This window comes from Callorhinchus milii, unplaced genomic scaffold (assembly GCF_018977255.1).
Source record: "Callorhinchus milii isolate IMCB2004 unplaced genomic scaffold, IMCB_Cmil_1.0 Scaffold3, whole genome shotgun sequence".
NCBI classification, from domain to species: domain Eukaryota; kingdom Metazoa; phylum Chordata; class Chondrichthyes; order Chimaeriformes; family Callorhinchidae; genus Callorhinchus; species Callorhinchus milii.
In genome coordinates this window covers 77531863-77546329 of record NW_024704744.1, presented here as the reverse complement: position 1 = coordinate 77546329, position 14467 = coordinate 77531863, and the positions used below count along the sequence as shown (strand labels likewise).

Below are 14467 nucleotides of genomic sequence, written 5' to 3'. Positions count from 1 at the left end.
ACCCAAAAAAAATTGGAAAAAGGAATTTTATCCCCCAGAAAGTGATCTGCCAATCGACTAACAACCGGGTTCCTACTTACTGCTAGATAAGTATGGAGTAAGGCAACTTGCCTAAGGTTTCGCCCTGACCAGGAATTAAACACGGGTCCTTTCACTTGCGAGGCGAGTACTCTAACCGCTATACTACGGGATTCCATGCGTACAAAACATGCAATGTCCTATTAACCCTGCACACCAAGGCCCTAATGGATACGATGGTGCTAGTGGGATGCACTTTTAATTGCAGGATTCACTCTACCCAGTCGATTTGTGGATCACTTTCAGGGGTTATAATTCCTTCAAAAAAAGAATAATTCGGTCACCCAATCCAGAACTGTTTGTGGGACACTGCTTTGCGCAATCGGCTGCCGCGTCTCGCCCACAAAATATAGTCAATCCACTTTACAGTATATTCTGTGAAGCGCTTTCAGATGTCTCAACTATGTGATGAGGAGCTGTAACAAATGGAAAGATTATTATTATTATTGTTGCACAACGTTACTTTGGAAACTATCTGGAACAAACATTTCAAAGCAACAAACTGGCACATTAAGTGCCTCTGAACAAAGACTGCAGGATTACACAGCTACGAGTTTCACTGCAGCAGAATGTCAGATAACAGAAATCCATTCACAAGGCATTACTGCAAACAGGATGCATTGAGCAGCAGAGCTTATAACAATAATTACTGTTGTGTCAGCCTGGCCCAGTGGGTAGCACTCACGCCTCTGAGCCAGAAGGTTGTCAGAAAGTTCTGGGTTCAAGCCCCACGTCGGGACTTGGAATCACATAGTTTAAGTTGACTCTATAATGCAGCGATGGGGGGTATTGCATTGTCGGAGGTGCTGTCCTTCGGATGAGATGTTAAACCGAAATCACGTCTGCCTGGTCAAGGTGGATGTTAAAGATCCCATGGCACTATTCACAGAAGAAGAGAGTCTTTCCTGGTGTCCTGGCCAACAATCCCCCAAATAAAATTGGTCACTCACTGTTTGTGGGACGTAGCTGTGCACAACTGCCTGCCGTGTTTCGCCACAAAATACACAGTCACTCTACTTTACAGTATATTCTACAAAGCACTTTGATATGTCTCAGTGGCATGACAAGGCGCTCTGTATCAAATGCAAGGTAAATGCTGTAAAGTTTAGCACCTTTACTTGTAGGCAAACATAGTTTGTGGTCATAGGAGGGAGGGAGCAAAGTGGCTGCTGTGTTTGCCTGCAAAATAAATCACTACTCTTGACACCATTTACTGTAAAAGTTGTTTTGGCATAAGTCCTATAACAACATTCAGTTTGTTCTTGAGGAACAGGTGGATATTTCACATTCAAATCTGATAAGATGGCCAGGCTGGGCGCTTGCATTTTGTGGAAAGAGCCCTCACGGCTGTCGGTGTTGGTGGTGGAACAAAGACTTCACCGAGGAATGTTTACAACAGATTTGAATGTACACGTAGTTAAGCATGACTTGCACTCTACAACTTCAGACCGTCACTCCCAGCCTGTCAAGGTGTGCGTGGGATCTTCCTGATATTGTGTAATTCAGGGTGGCACCTTGTCAAATGCTTTCTAAAAGCTTATTCAAATCACCTAATCCTCTGTATATGCCACAAGGAGTGGAACGACAGCAAGGTTCAAGTTTCATGTTCATTTACTGAAGTCACGTCAGTGCTGACCTCCACGATGATGTGAATGACCAATTTTACATATGGGAAGGTGGGTGGGGAGATGGTCCGGGTCCCCTTTCAACTGAGCCAGACTGATGGATGTCTTCAACGTGTTGCCAAACTATCATTGAACTGGCAATGCTATGGTAGCACAGACTGTCTTAATAGCTCTGAACCACAACTTGCCATTTCCTGATTTCCCAATTTTACAAACAGAATAACCGCTTAACTTGTTGGTTTGGAGCCTCCCCACCCCACCCGCCCCAAAAAGGTTTTCTGTACAACACAAACAAGTATTGTATTACATTCTGATGTTAGAGAGGTTTCTACTTACTGATCATGCCTGGTATCTGGAATATTTCTATCCATTTGCAGTTTGTCGCTTTCCATTTGATTAAACTTGTTGCGTGCGTATGGATCTTGTCCAGCCTTTACCATAGTTGCTCCAATATACCCTTCCTGATCAAAGTGCTCCCACCTCACTTTCCCTGTGGTAAAAGACACACGCTATTACTTTCTCCCAAAGCCAAGATTCCCTCGTACACAACCTGAGAGAGATTTTTGCAGTTCAATAGCATATAGAACTGTGCATTCAATCCTTTCGAGTACACTTTAGGATCCACCGTCCTCTCTTACCCGGAGGTAACGTTTCCATACTTTGTGCTTCTTTCACATCGCCGCCGTGAGGATTTTTCCTTTTATTTGCATCTATGGAATTCTGGTCGTCCTACAAAACACAAGCAGTAAATTGACCCTTGTGGCTGGAAAAATTAATTAGCACACATTCAATGTCAGCGTTTAGAGTACAGTACAACCTTAACGAAAAATAATAATCTACACATTTGATACAGCATCTATCATGTCGGGAGGACGTCTCGGGGAACAATAAATCACAGGATTTATTGTAAACTGTAGTGACTGTGTATTTTGTAGGTGAATCCAGCAGCCAATCTGCATTGCCTCTCAACCAGCCTTCGGGTGAATAGTTAGCCAGGACACTAGGAGAAACGTCCTCCACTTTTCGAGTAGTGCCATGGGATCTTTAACATTAATAATCCTTGCGTTTGACATAGCACCTTATCACGTCTTACTGTAAAGTGAATTGACTGCATATGTGTGGGCCAATTGTACACAGCAGTGTCCCCCAAACAGTCATGGATTGAGTGACCAAACTATCATTGTTTTTTTTTGAAGGATTATTATTCCCGGAAAAGCGATCCACCAGTCGACCAACAACCAGGTTCCTGCTTACTGCAGGGTAAACAGAGGCGTGTGGAGTTAGGAAACTTGCTCAACATTTCGCCCTTCTGGGAAATGAACCCGGATCTCTCGCTTGCAAGGCAAGTGCTCTAACCGAGCTACGGGACTCCACGCTCACCTGAACAGCCACAGACGGGGCTTTGGTTTAATGTCTCATCCCGAGGGACAATGCAACACATCTTCAGCACTGCATTGGAGAGTCTGACAAGACTTGTGGGTTCAAAGTCCTGACATGGGGCTCGAATCCACAGCCTTCTGCCTCAGAGGAGAGCGTGCTTAATTGAGGCAGGCGGACACCCAAATTCATGGACTCTATGTGTGTTCCATAATCACAATAACACAAAGTCTCTGTATTGCATATTACACATAATAATGAATGCCTGAGGACTGCAAACTGTATCAATAATGTGATATATTCAGAAAAACCTAAAAGGTCATATCTAAGTTCAACTTCATTGACAATAGAGCAAGAATAAACATAAAGCAATAGTGTTTTTAATTCCAAACTAAACAAATGAATCTTCTCTAATCATCTTTAGCTTAATCCTCCTTTAAGATGTTCGTTCAGAAGCTGTATTCAATTCGGATGCCGTTCACGAAAGATTGAATGACAACCAGAAAGATGGCCTCCAGATGCGAGACGCCTTATTTATCGCTTCTTAAAATCAGACCAAACCAGCTCCGAAAGGAAGTTACATTCTTTGAGGGAATACCCAGCTCCACTGGCCTCCCATCCCTCAGAGCATAAGAGTTCAAAATCCTCTTCCTTGCTTTCAAATCCCTCCACCATCTTTCTCCTCCCTATTTCTGTGACCTGCTAACACCATATAGAAGTCTCCGGTCTGCTTCATGTTCCCCGCCCTGCCTGCCTCACCATCGGCGGCCGAGCTTTCAGCCTTTTTGCTCCCACCTTTTGGAGCTCCATCCCTTCGCCTCACTCCCCTCCCTTGCTTGCTTCAAGGCCCGTCCCAAGAACTTCATTTAATCTTTGCATTTGATACAGCGTCTAAAACATATAACTTACAACAATAATCTATAACAAGTATTAGGCACAGGTTGGCAAAAGCCAACGCTTGGGGACCTGAGAGTGTGCGTTGGGGTGACTACTGGCCTCTAACCAGATAAAACCGCATAGTTTGCCATTGGTGTCACGGTCTGGTAAACTTTCCTGCTGCTTGTCCAGCTAGGACCACCCTATCCGTTAGGGCTTTGACTTGCAGGGTTAACAGGAGCTGAGTGGGAGGATTCTCTGCCCCCAGTGACTGGTCAGGAACCATTGGTAGATGCACAGACAGAGTTGGGTGTCCTTGCCTACGAGTGGTGTCACCAAGGGGGAGAATATGGACAGTGAAAAGAAGAGGACCAAGAAGGCACCCTACAGGTGACAGGTGGGGGGAAGGCACGGGACGAGAACACGCAGCTCCCTGACACATCACTGAGTTTTTCTTTTATCTCCATGTCAATCAAAATGAGATAAGTCTGATCCAACAGGACCAACGCCGATCAGAAATAAGCAGCAATACAGCAGCTTAACTCGGATGAAGACTTGGTTCAGACACAAGTGGAATTAACATCATCCAGTTCTTCAAAGTGTCCCATCAGGGCCAAATAAAGTCGAGTCGTTTTTGTTTGGGATTTACAGTCAGTTGAACCGGAGTCAAAATAAACATCGTAAGTATAAAAACACATCGTAAGTGGTAAGGAGAGAATTATTCGGGTTCAGCTTCTTAACTATTGAAGACTATTTAAATTAATCTCCCGGGTTTTTCAGCAGTACACGAATGCGGTTTAATCCTGTAATGCCATTAGGGGTTGAATTTTGAGAAGCTTTAAGCTGCAACATTACAGAGTTAAGGCAGCGGTGGATAATGTCATCCCCAAAATAATGATTTCATCCCACATCAATAAAATGTGATCCCACAAAAACATTTACAAACAGAATTTTCCACCAATGAAGGGGTTGTTCAACTGTCTCTGCTTCTACCCTCAACTTCCGCTACTGTTCTGGTGGATTGAATGTCAGACATCAAGTACGGGATGAGAGCTAACTTTCTCCAGGTTGAACTTCAACTTTCCTACCCCCACTCTCCCCCTACCCTCCTGATCCCATTCCCCAGCTCGGGTGCAAATCCTTAGCTTGGGTCCGAACCCCTGCCTGTCCAGCACTTTGGCACATCCTCCCAATTTGAAAGGCGCTATACAAATGTAATTTGTTGTAATTGTTGCTAAATGGATATCCTTTGACAGAGAGGGTGAGGTTGAGGACTCCTGGGGGATAAAAGATAGGTGTGTGTCTCAGTGATGGTTTGTCCGATGATGGATGGATCTGGGGGGGGAGAGAAGAGTCCTAGTAACAGGAGATGGGTTACAGTGAGGGGGAAATGTCCTGGTGATGGGATATCTCCAGTGATGACACGCTAAAGTGTGAAGGAGTCTCAGGGTTGGAGGTTCTCCGAGTCTCGTTTTTGGAGTAAGGTGTTAAGGTACAGGGAGGGTGGGCTGTGTATTGGGGAGTAACGGGGGCGGGGGGTGTATCTCTCAGTTCAAGTGGGGGACGTCTCTCAGTATCAACTTGAGAGGGGGGGGGGGGGTGAGTCTCAGTGCTGGGAGGTGACTCAATCCATTACTGTTTGTGGGACACTGCTGTGGCTTAGTACTCAGAATGAGAATGAGTGCAGGTGTCTCAGCAGAGAAATGGGTCTCTCATTCTGTTGGTGGTGGGGAGAAGGAGGGCGGAAAGAGTCTCAGTACTGGGGTCTCTCATTGTAGCTGGGGGGGTGTCTCTCACTACTGGGGTGCCTAAGAGATAATAATAATAATCCTTGCATTTGATATAGCGCCTTATGAAGACTTCAAGATGTCTCAAAGCGCTTCACAGAATATACAGCAGTGTCCCACAAACAGTAGTGGATTGAGTCACCAAATTATCATTATTATTTTTTAAGGGATTTTTACCCGAGGAAAAGCAATCCGCCAATCGACTAACAAGTGGGTTCCTACTTACTGCAAACAGAGGCATGTGTGTGGAATAAGGAAACTTGTTCAATACTGAGAGGCCTGGGCAAGGGGTTGTTTCAGAACGGAGTGGAGGGGGAAGGCGTGGACCCAGTACCCGGGGGGTGTAGGCAGAGTTTCAGTACCCAGGGGGACTAGATGGGGGCCCAGTACCCTGGGGGGCTGTAACCCATGTACTGAGATCCCAGTGGGTGGGGGGTATATCGGAACGAGATGTGGCGGGTGTCTTAGAACAGGGGAGGGGGGCTTAGAACAGGGGGAGGGGGGGCTTAGAACAGGGGGAGGGGGGGCTTAGAACAGGGGGAGGGGGGCTTAGAACAGGGGGAGGGGGGGCTTAGAACAGGGGAGGGGGGCTTAGAACAGGGGAGGGGGGGCTTAGAACAGGGGGAGGGGGGGCTTAGAACAGGGAGAGGGGGGGCTTAGAACAGGGGGAGGGGGGCTTAGAACAGGGGGGCTTAGAACAGGGGGGGGGCTCTTAGAACAGGGGGAGGGGGGGCTTAGAACAGGGAGGGGGGCTTAGACAGGGGAGGGGGGCTTAGAACAGGGGAGGGGGGGCTTAGAACAGGGGAGGGGGGCTTAGAACAGGGGGAGGGGGGCTTAGAACGGGGAGGGGGGCTTAGAACAGGGGAGGGGGGCTTAGAACAGGGGGAGGGGGTAGAACAGGGGAGGGGGGGCTTAGAACAGGGGGAGGGGGGGCTTAGAACAGGGGGGGGGGAGGGGGGGGCTTAGAACAGGGGAGGGGGGCTTAGAACAGGGGGAGGGGGCTTAGAACAGGGGGAGGGGGGGCTTAGAACAGGGGGAGGGGGGGCTTAGAACAGGGGAGGGGGGGCTTAGAACAGGGGAGAGGGGGGGCTTAGAACAGGGGGGAGGGGGGGCTTAGAACAGGGGGAGGGGGGCTTAGAACAGGGGGGCTCTTAGAACAGGGGGAGGGGGGGGGGCTTAGAACAGGGGGAGGGGGGCTTAGAACAGGGGGGGAGGGGGGCTTAGAACAGGGGGAGGGGGGCTCTTAGAACAGGGGAGGGGGGCTCTTAGAACAGGGGGAGGGGGGGCTTAGAACAGGGGAGGGGGGCTTAGAACAGGGGAGGGGGCTTAGAACAGGGGGGGGGTCTTAGAACAGGGGAGGGGGGCTTAGAACAGGGAGAGGGGGCTCTTAGAACAGGGGAGGGGGGCTCTTAGAACAGGGGGAGGGGGGGCTCTTAGAACAGGGGAGGGGGGCTTAGAACAGGGGGAGGGGGGGCTTAGAACAGGGGAGGGGGGCTTAGAACAGGGGGAGGGGGGGCTTAGAACAGGGGAGGGGGGCTTAGAACAGGGGGAGGGCTTAGAACAGGGGAGGGGGGTCTTAGAACAGGGGGAGGGGGGAAAGGGGACCTTGAATACCAGTGTCTCAGTGTGTGCTGAAGGGGTAAGGTCCCCTTATTATTATTATTATTATTATAAGGTCAGTACTGGGGGGGGGTCAATACTGGGGGGGGGGTCAGTACTGGGGGGGTCAGTACTGGGGGGGGTCAGTACTGAGGGGGTTCAGTACTGGGGGGTTCAGTACTGAAAGGGGGTCAGTATTGGGGGGGTCAGTATTGGGGGGGTCAGTACTGGGGGGGTTCAGTACTGGGGGGTTCAGTACTGGGGGGGCAGTACTGGTGGGGGGGCAGTACTGAGAAGGAGGTCAGTACTGAGGGAGGGGGGTCAGTACTGGGGGGGGTCAGTACTGAGTGGGGGGGTCAGTACTGAGGGGGGTCAGTACTGGGCGGGGTCAGTACTGAGGGGGGGTCAGTACTCAGGGGGTGGGTCAGTACTGGGGGGGGGATCAGTACTGGGGGGGGGGGGTCAGGGTGAAGGAGGCGAGGGGTTGTTTCAGGGGTGAGTTGTCCTGGGGTGGGGTCATTAACAGCTCTCTCAATGGTGCCCGGGGGGGGGGGGGGTCAGTGTCAGTACCCGGGGGGGGGGGGGTCAGTGTCAGTACCCGGGGGGGGGGGGTCAGTGTCAGTACCCGGGGGGGGGGGGGGTCAGTGTCAGTACCCGGGGGGGGGGGGGGTCAGTGTCAGTACCCGGGGGGGGGGGGGGGTCAGTGTCAGTACCCGGGGGGGGGGGTCAGTGTCAGTACCCGGGGGGGGGGGGGTCAGTGTCAGTACCCGGGGGGGGGGGGGGTCAGTGTCAGTACCCGGGGGGGGGGGTCAGTGTCAGTACCCGGGGGGGGGGGGGGGTCAGTGTCAGTACCCGGGGGGGGGGGGGGGCTGGAGCTCCTGTGCTGAGTTACCGGCTCCCTGGTGTTTACGCTGCCCCCCCCCCCCCCAACCCCCCGGTTGCAGTGGCAGCGGCAGCCCGAGGCCTAGCGTCCAGGCTCCGGGGCACCTGCCAACTCCAGGCCGCTGTTTCCAGTTGAGTGTGAGTGGTGTGTGGGGGGAGGGGAGGGGGGGGGACTGTGTTTGGGTAAGGACGGGCAGTACAGAGAGAGGCCTTTACCTTGCGGCCCGCGCCGCTGCCCGAGTAGATGTAATAGGCGATGCCCAGTACCCAGAGCAGAGCGAAGCACAGCAGCGCCCGCGACTTCCTCCTCATCCTGACCACAGTGTGTCACTGACTGGGTCGGAAACGCCGTCTGACCGACCGACCGACCGACCGACCTACCGCGAGACACTTCCGGTCTGACTGACTGAGCCCAAGTCCTGGTGATGATGAGGATGGTGGTGGTGGTGATGATGGTGATGAGGATGAGGATGGTGGTGGTGGTGATGATGATGATCGTGATGATGATGATGGTAGTGATGATGATGGTGGTGGTGGTGATGATGATGATGATGCTGATGATGATGATGATGGTGGTGATAATGATGGTGATGATGGTGGGTGATGATGATGGTGGTGATGATGATGATGATGATGGTGGTGATAATGATGATGGTGATGATGGTGGATGATGATGATGATGATGGTGGTGATAATGATGATGATGATGGTGGGTGATGATGATGATGGTGGTGGTGGTGGTCCCAGCCTGTGGCTCGGTCGGTCACTCGCCGACACACCGCACCACACCACCGGGCTCCGGGGTTTGTGGGTTTGCCGTCTTCCCGGGGTCGGACACGTAGTATAATAATAATAATAATAATAACCTTTGCATTCGTTGCAGCGCCTCATCACGTCGTCAGGATATCTCGAAGCGCTTCGCGGGATGCACTGTGAAGCCGAGCCATCGTGTATTTTTGTCAGCCCAAAAAAAAGCTGCCAATTTGCGCACAGCAGCGTCCCGCACGTAGCCACGGCCGACTTTGTTTGGGGGATTGTTGGTTAGGACATCGGGAGAGAGAAACTCCCTTCTCTGTTTGAATAGTGCCGCGGGATCTTTAACGTCCACCCGAACAGACAGTGGGGACCTCGGTTTAATGTCTCGTCCGAAGGACAGCGTTTCTGATAATGCAGTGCTCACCCAGCACCCCATTGGAGCGTCAGCTTAGACTACGTGATTCCAAGTCCCAACCAAGTCTGGGGTTTGAAACCACAACCTTCTGACTCACAGGTGAGAGTGCCATTACTGCGCCAGGCTAACATACATGAGCTCGTACAGTCTATCTCGGCTGATGCTCGGGTGGAAATCACAACAGAAGTCGCGCCTCAAAATCATGTCGTTGACACGTCTCAAAGAGCTTCGCAGGATTTTTACCGTTAAGCGTTCTTTCCGGCTGTGCATTTCACAGACGAATGTGGCATCACCTTTGCACAAATCAAATGTCCCACAGTCGGCCGTGAAGTGAATAACTTTATTGGAGGGAATGTTGGCATCTGAAGAAATTTCCTTCTCTTCTCGCCGCAGGATCTTTAACGTCCACTTGAACAAGGTAGATGGGACGTGGGCTTGACGTCTCACCCGAACGATGGCACCTCCAACATTGCAGCACTCCCCCAACACTTATCCTTGGAATATCAGTTTCGACTGGGCTTTCAGTTCCATACTCTAGACCAGTGATGGCCAGCAAAATACATTTTCTTGATTAAATATTTCTTGATGTATGCCATAACTCAAATCAAGAAAAATACTGAAAACACAATACTGATCGAACACAGACTTACACAGACCCACATGAATGTTCAGGGGGCTTCTTGGGAATTTGGTGCAGAGGCATAAAGAGATGCATAATTATGAAATATATAATAGTTATATTAAAATAATAAAACATGTCTAGGAATATGGCAGGGCAGGTGAGACGGTTGCATTCCCATGTGGGAACTCTAGGATGAAATCCCATGAGTATGTCACTCACAAACCGGTTCTCTGTACTGATACCAGTCAGGGTGATAACATCTCTGGGAAGGGGAGTCAAAAGCGAAAGGATGCATAGGGGGACACAGGGAAGAGTGTCAATGCAGTTATCATTGGGGACACAATGGTGAAAGTAGACAGCCGTTTCTGCAAATCAACGATGTGACTCACATGGTATGTTGCCTCCCTGGTGCCAGGGTTGAAGACATCACAGAACGGGTGCAAAACACTTTCAGGGGGAAGGGAACATCCAGAAGTCGTGGTCCATGTTGGGATCTAAGGCAAAGAGGTCATGTCATGGACTTCCTTACCTCTAAAATTGACAACATCCACCTGGCAGCTTCATCCCTCAGGCCCGTGTCGCCTTCCACGACCCATTCCATCTCCCTCACCCACCTCGCTCCTACCACGGCCCCCATCCTACATTCATTTGCCCCCATCTCTCTTTCCTCTCCCACCATCACCACAATGAAACCCACCACCTGCTAACTTGACCCCCTCCCCACCCAACTGCTGATCACTCAGCTCCCCCTCCTCTGCCCACTGCTGGCAGATACTGTTCACCATTCTGTCTTCTCAGGATCAGTCCCACTCACCCTAAATACCGCAGTCATCAACCCCCTCCTTAAAAAAACCTACCCACGAGCCTTCCAACCTCAGCCATTACTGCCCTATCTCAAACCTGCCCTTCCTCGCCAAAGCTCTGGAACACGTTGTTGTCATCCAATTTCGCGCACAATTCTCCCACACCCTACTCAAACCCTTCCAGTCCGGTTTCTGCCGTGCCTGCAGCACAGAAACAGCGCTTGTGAAGGTCACAAATGATGTCCTCTCTATCTGTAACCAGGGCTCCCTCTGCTTCTTCGTCCTCCTGGACCTCTCTGCCGTGTTCAACACAGTCGATCGCGCCATCCTCCTCCACGTCTGTCCTCCATCATCCACCTCAGTGGAACCGCACTTGCTTTGTTCAAGTCCTACCTTACAAACTGCCAGGACTACATTTGTGCAAATGGCTTTTCTTCGCGCTTCCACCCAGTCACCTGCAGGGTACCCCAAGGATCCTTCCTTGGTCCCCTTCTCTTCTTCATCTATATGTTCCCTCTCAGTGATGTTATTCACAGACACAGGGTTAACTTCCACATGTATGCGGATGACACTCAACTCTACTTTTCCACCTCCAGCTGCAATCCCCAGTCCCCCGATGTTCTGTCAGCATGTCTGTCGAACATCAGGAGCTGGACGAGCTGCAATGTCAACAAAGCGGAAGCCATACTGTTTGGCTCCCGCCGACATCTTCTGTTCCATGGTTCTGACCTCCTCAACCTACCCACCCTGTCCTTAAAACTCTCTGAACCCATGCACAACTTAGGTGTCTCACAGACATCATCAACCTGTCCCTCTCCTCTGGCTCTGTTCCCATTCCCCTAAAAACTGCCACCATCACTCCCACTTTGAAAAAACCCTCCCTTGATGCATCGCAGCTATCAAGCTACCGGCCCATCTCCAACCTCCCCTCCAAGGTCTTTGAAAGAATCGTCACCTCCCAGCTGCGCTCTTTCCTCTCCACCCATTCATTATTCAAACCCCTCCAGTCGGGTTTCCGTGCCCTGGTCAAGGTCACTAATGACATCTTGACCATCTGCGACCAGGGCTCCCTCTGCCTCCTCGTCCTCCTCGACCTATCGGCCGCATTCGATACGGTCGACCACGCTATCCTCCTCCCTTGTCCTCCCACCTCAACCTTCAAGGCCCTGTCCTTGAGTGGTTTAGGTCGTACCTCTCCCACCATCTTCATTTTGTTTCCACAAACGGCTTTTCCTCCAGCCCCCGCACTGTCTCGTGCGGTGTCCCTCAGGGCTCTGTCCTCGTTCCCCTCCTCTTCACCTTCTCTATGCTCCCCCTTGGTGCCATCATCCGCAGACATGGGGTTAACTTCCACATGTATGCGGATGACACCCAACTCTACCTTTCCTCCTCTACCCTCAACTCCACGACCACCGATGTCCTGACAGCTGCCTGTCTGACATCGAGTCCTGGACGAGAGACAACTTTCTTCAGCTCAACGTGCGCAAAACTGAGGCCCTCCTGATTGGCTCACGTCAGCGCCTCCGCACCTCAGGCGCTGACAGCATCAGCATCCAAGGCCGCACTCTCCACCTCTCAAAGCCGGTCAGGAACCTCGGCGTTCTGTTCGACCCTGAGCTGTCCTTCCTCATATCCGCGCCACAACTGGCACCGCCTTCCATCACCTCCGGAATATCGCCAGACTTCGGCACTACCTCACCCCTCACGCTGCTGAAACTCTGGTCCACTCCTTTATCACCTCAAGGCTGGACTATGGGAACTCTCTCCTCGCCGGCCTTCCCGGCACCTCCCTCCACATTGCAGGTCATTCAGAACTCTGCAGCTCGTGTACTGTCCCGCACCAGCCTTCGCGACCACATCACTCCCACCCTCGCTCGCCTCCACTGGCTCCCCATCCCCCAGAGGATCGAATTCAAGATCCTCATCCTCACCTACAATGCCATTCAAAGCCTTGCTCCTTCCTACTTCTCCGACCTATCCCACTTACCTGCCCGTACCCTCCGTTCCTCTGGCTCTCGTCTGCTCCACATCTCCCGCCCCAACCGCCCTACCATCGGTGGCCGGGCCTTCAGCCTCTCAGCCCCGAGGCTCTGGAACTCTATCCCCCAGTGCCTTCGCCGCCTCCTCCCTTTCCTCCTTCAAGGCCGGTCTCAAGACCTTTCTCTTCGACCGTGCCTTCAGCTCCCCTCTCGACTCTCTTCCCCCTCCTCGCTCCCTCTCTTCCCTCCCCTCACCCTGACAATTTCTCCCCTGCTCGGGTCCCAACCCAACTGTCCAGCGCCTTGGGACGTCCTCCCGACGTTAAAGGCACTCTATAAATGAAATGTTGTTGTTGTTGTCAGGTTCAATCCCAGGTTATCTTTCCTCCTCCATATCCGGTCCCTTCCAGCAGACCGGATATGGAGGAGGAAGGATAACCTGGGATCCCTTTCAGGAATGAGGGACGTCAGTTATGAGGAGAGGCTAGAGAAGCTAGGATTATTCTCCTAGGAGCAGGGAAGTTTAAGTGGAGACTTAATAGAAGTTTTCAAAATTATGAGGGGATTCGATAGGGTGAACAAGAAGAAACTATTTCCACTGGCGGGTGGGTCGGTAACCCGAGGACACTGATTTAAAATAGTTACTAAAAGAAACAGAGGGGAGATGAAGATAAATTTTTTCACGCAACGAGTTGTTCGGCTCTGGAATGCATTGCTTGCAAGGGTGGTGGAAGCCAATTTGACAACAACTTTTAAGAGAGAAGATAATATTTGGGGAGGACAAGTTTGCAGGGCTATAGGGAGAGCGCGGGGGAGTGGGATTGATTTGGATAGCTCTTTTCAAGAGCCGGCACAGCCTCCTTCTGAGCTGTATATGCTATGATTCTACAAATGTCAATGACAAATGCACAAGAGCACAAGATTGTGAGCATCAATGGGGAAGATGGACAACCTCATTAAGGACCATTCCCAGTTGAGATTAGAGATGTTAGCCCTCCAGTAAAGACAGGACAGAATAGATCAGATAGTTCAAATTGCTTCTTCTTAGTCTATGTAAAACGAAACCTAAAAACAATCATAAGGGATCATGAAATACTAGTGGAAGCAGGAACTGATTTGATAACACCCATAAATTACCGCAGTCCACAAAGAAAATGGTGGGGATATTAATATAAAGAGAATAATATAATCAATGAACCAACAACACAAGAATTATTTTGAAATAACACCTGTGGTATCATGTGATGTGGATTTGCATGTTCCTTTAGTTTTTGGAATTTCAAATTCCAGAACATTTATTGATGAACATTACAAAGGCTGAGTACAAATAGATATTAATACATTAAAACTACAAATCTCTAATGCAACTCTTGAAGATTCAGAAATATTTATCACATTTTTGTACAAGAACAAGGGGTAGACTCTACCAACACCTGGGAAGTGGAACCATACCCAGTGAACACAGATAAATCTGCAGGTGTAGTGTATCTGAAGTAGAACAAGGAATGTGTGGTTTATCTGAAGAAGGTACTAATCAGGAAAATAGTAAATGTCCAGTTGAGTTAACAACATGCAAAATGAATCATACTAGAATTGTGTACAAAGAAAATGGACAATATTGTGTCATTACCACAGAAAAACATGTTATCTATCAAGAGTTGACATGTC

General features: G+C 50.4%; 1 protein-coding gene across 1 annotated transcript in view; it reads right to left on the bottom strand.

Annotated features, from left to right (window-relative positions):
* The window catches only part of galnt2 (UDP-N-acetyl-alpha-D-galactosamine:polypeptide N-acetylgalactosaminyltransferase 2), a 33146-nt gene extending 24520 nt beyond the window's left edge, over window positions 1-8626 (bottom strand). The window contains exons 1-3 of the mRNA XM_042333077.1: window positions 8441-8626; window positions 2342-2432; window positions 2040-2193 (exon numbers count right to left, since the gene is read on the bottom strand). Coding sequence (XP_042189011.1) covers window positions 2040-2193; window positions 2342-2432; window positions 8441-8536 — 341 coding nt within the window. The 5' untranslated portion in view covers window positions 8537-8626. The remainder of the gene's footprint in view (window positions 1-2039; window positions 2194-2341; window positions 2433-8440) is intronic.
* Between the last annotated feature and the right edge of the window lie 5841 nt (window positions 8627-14467).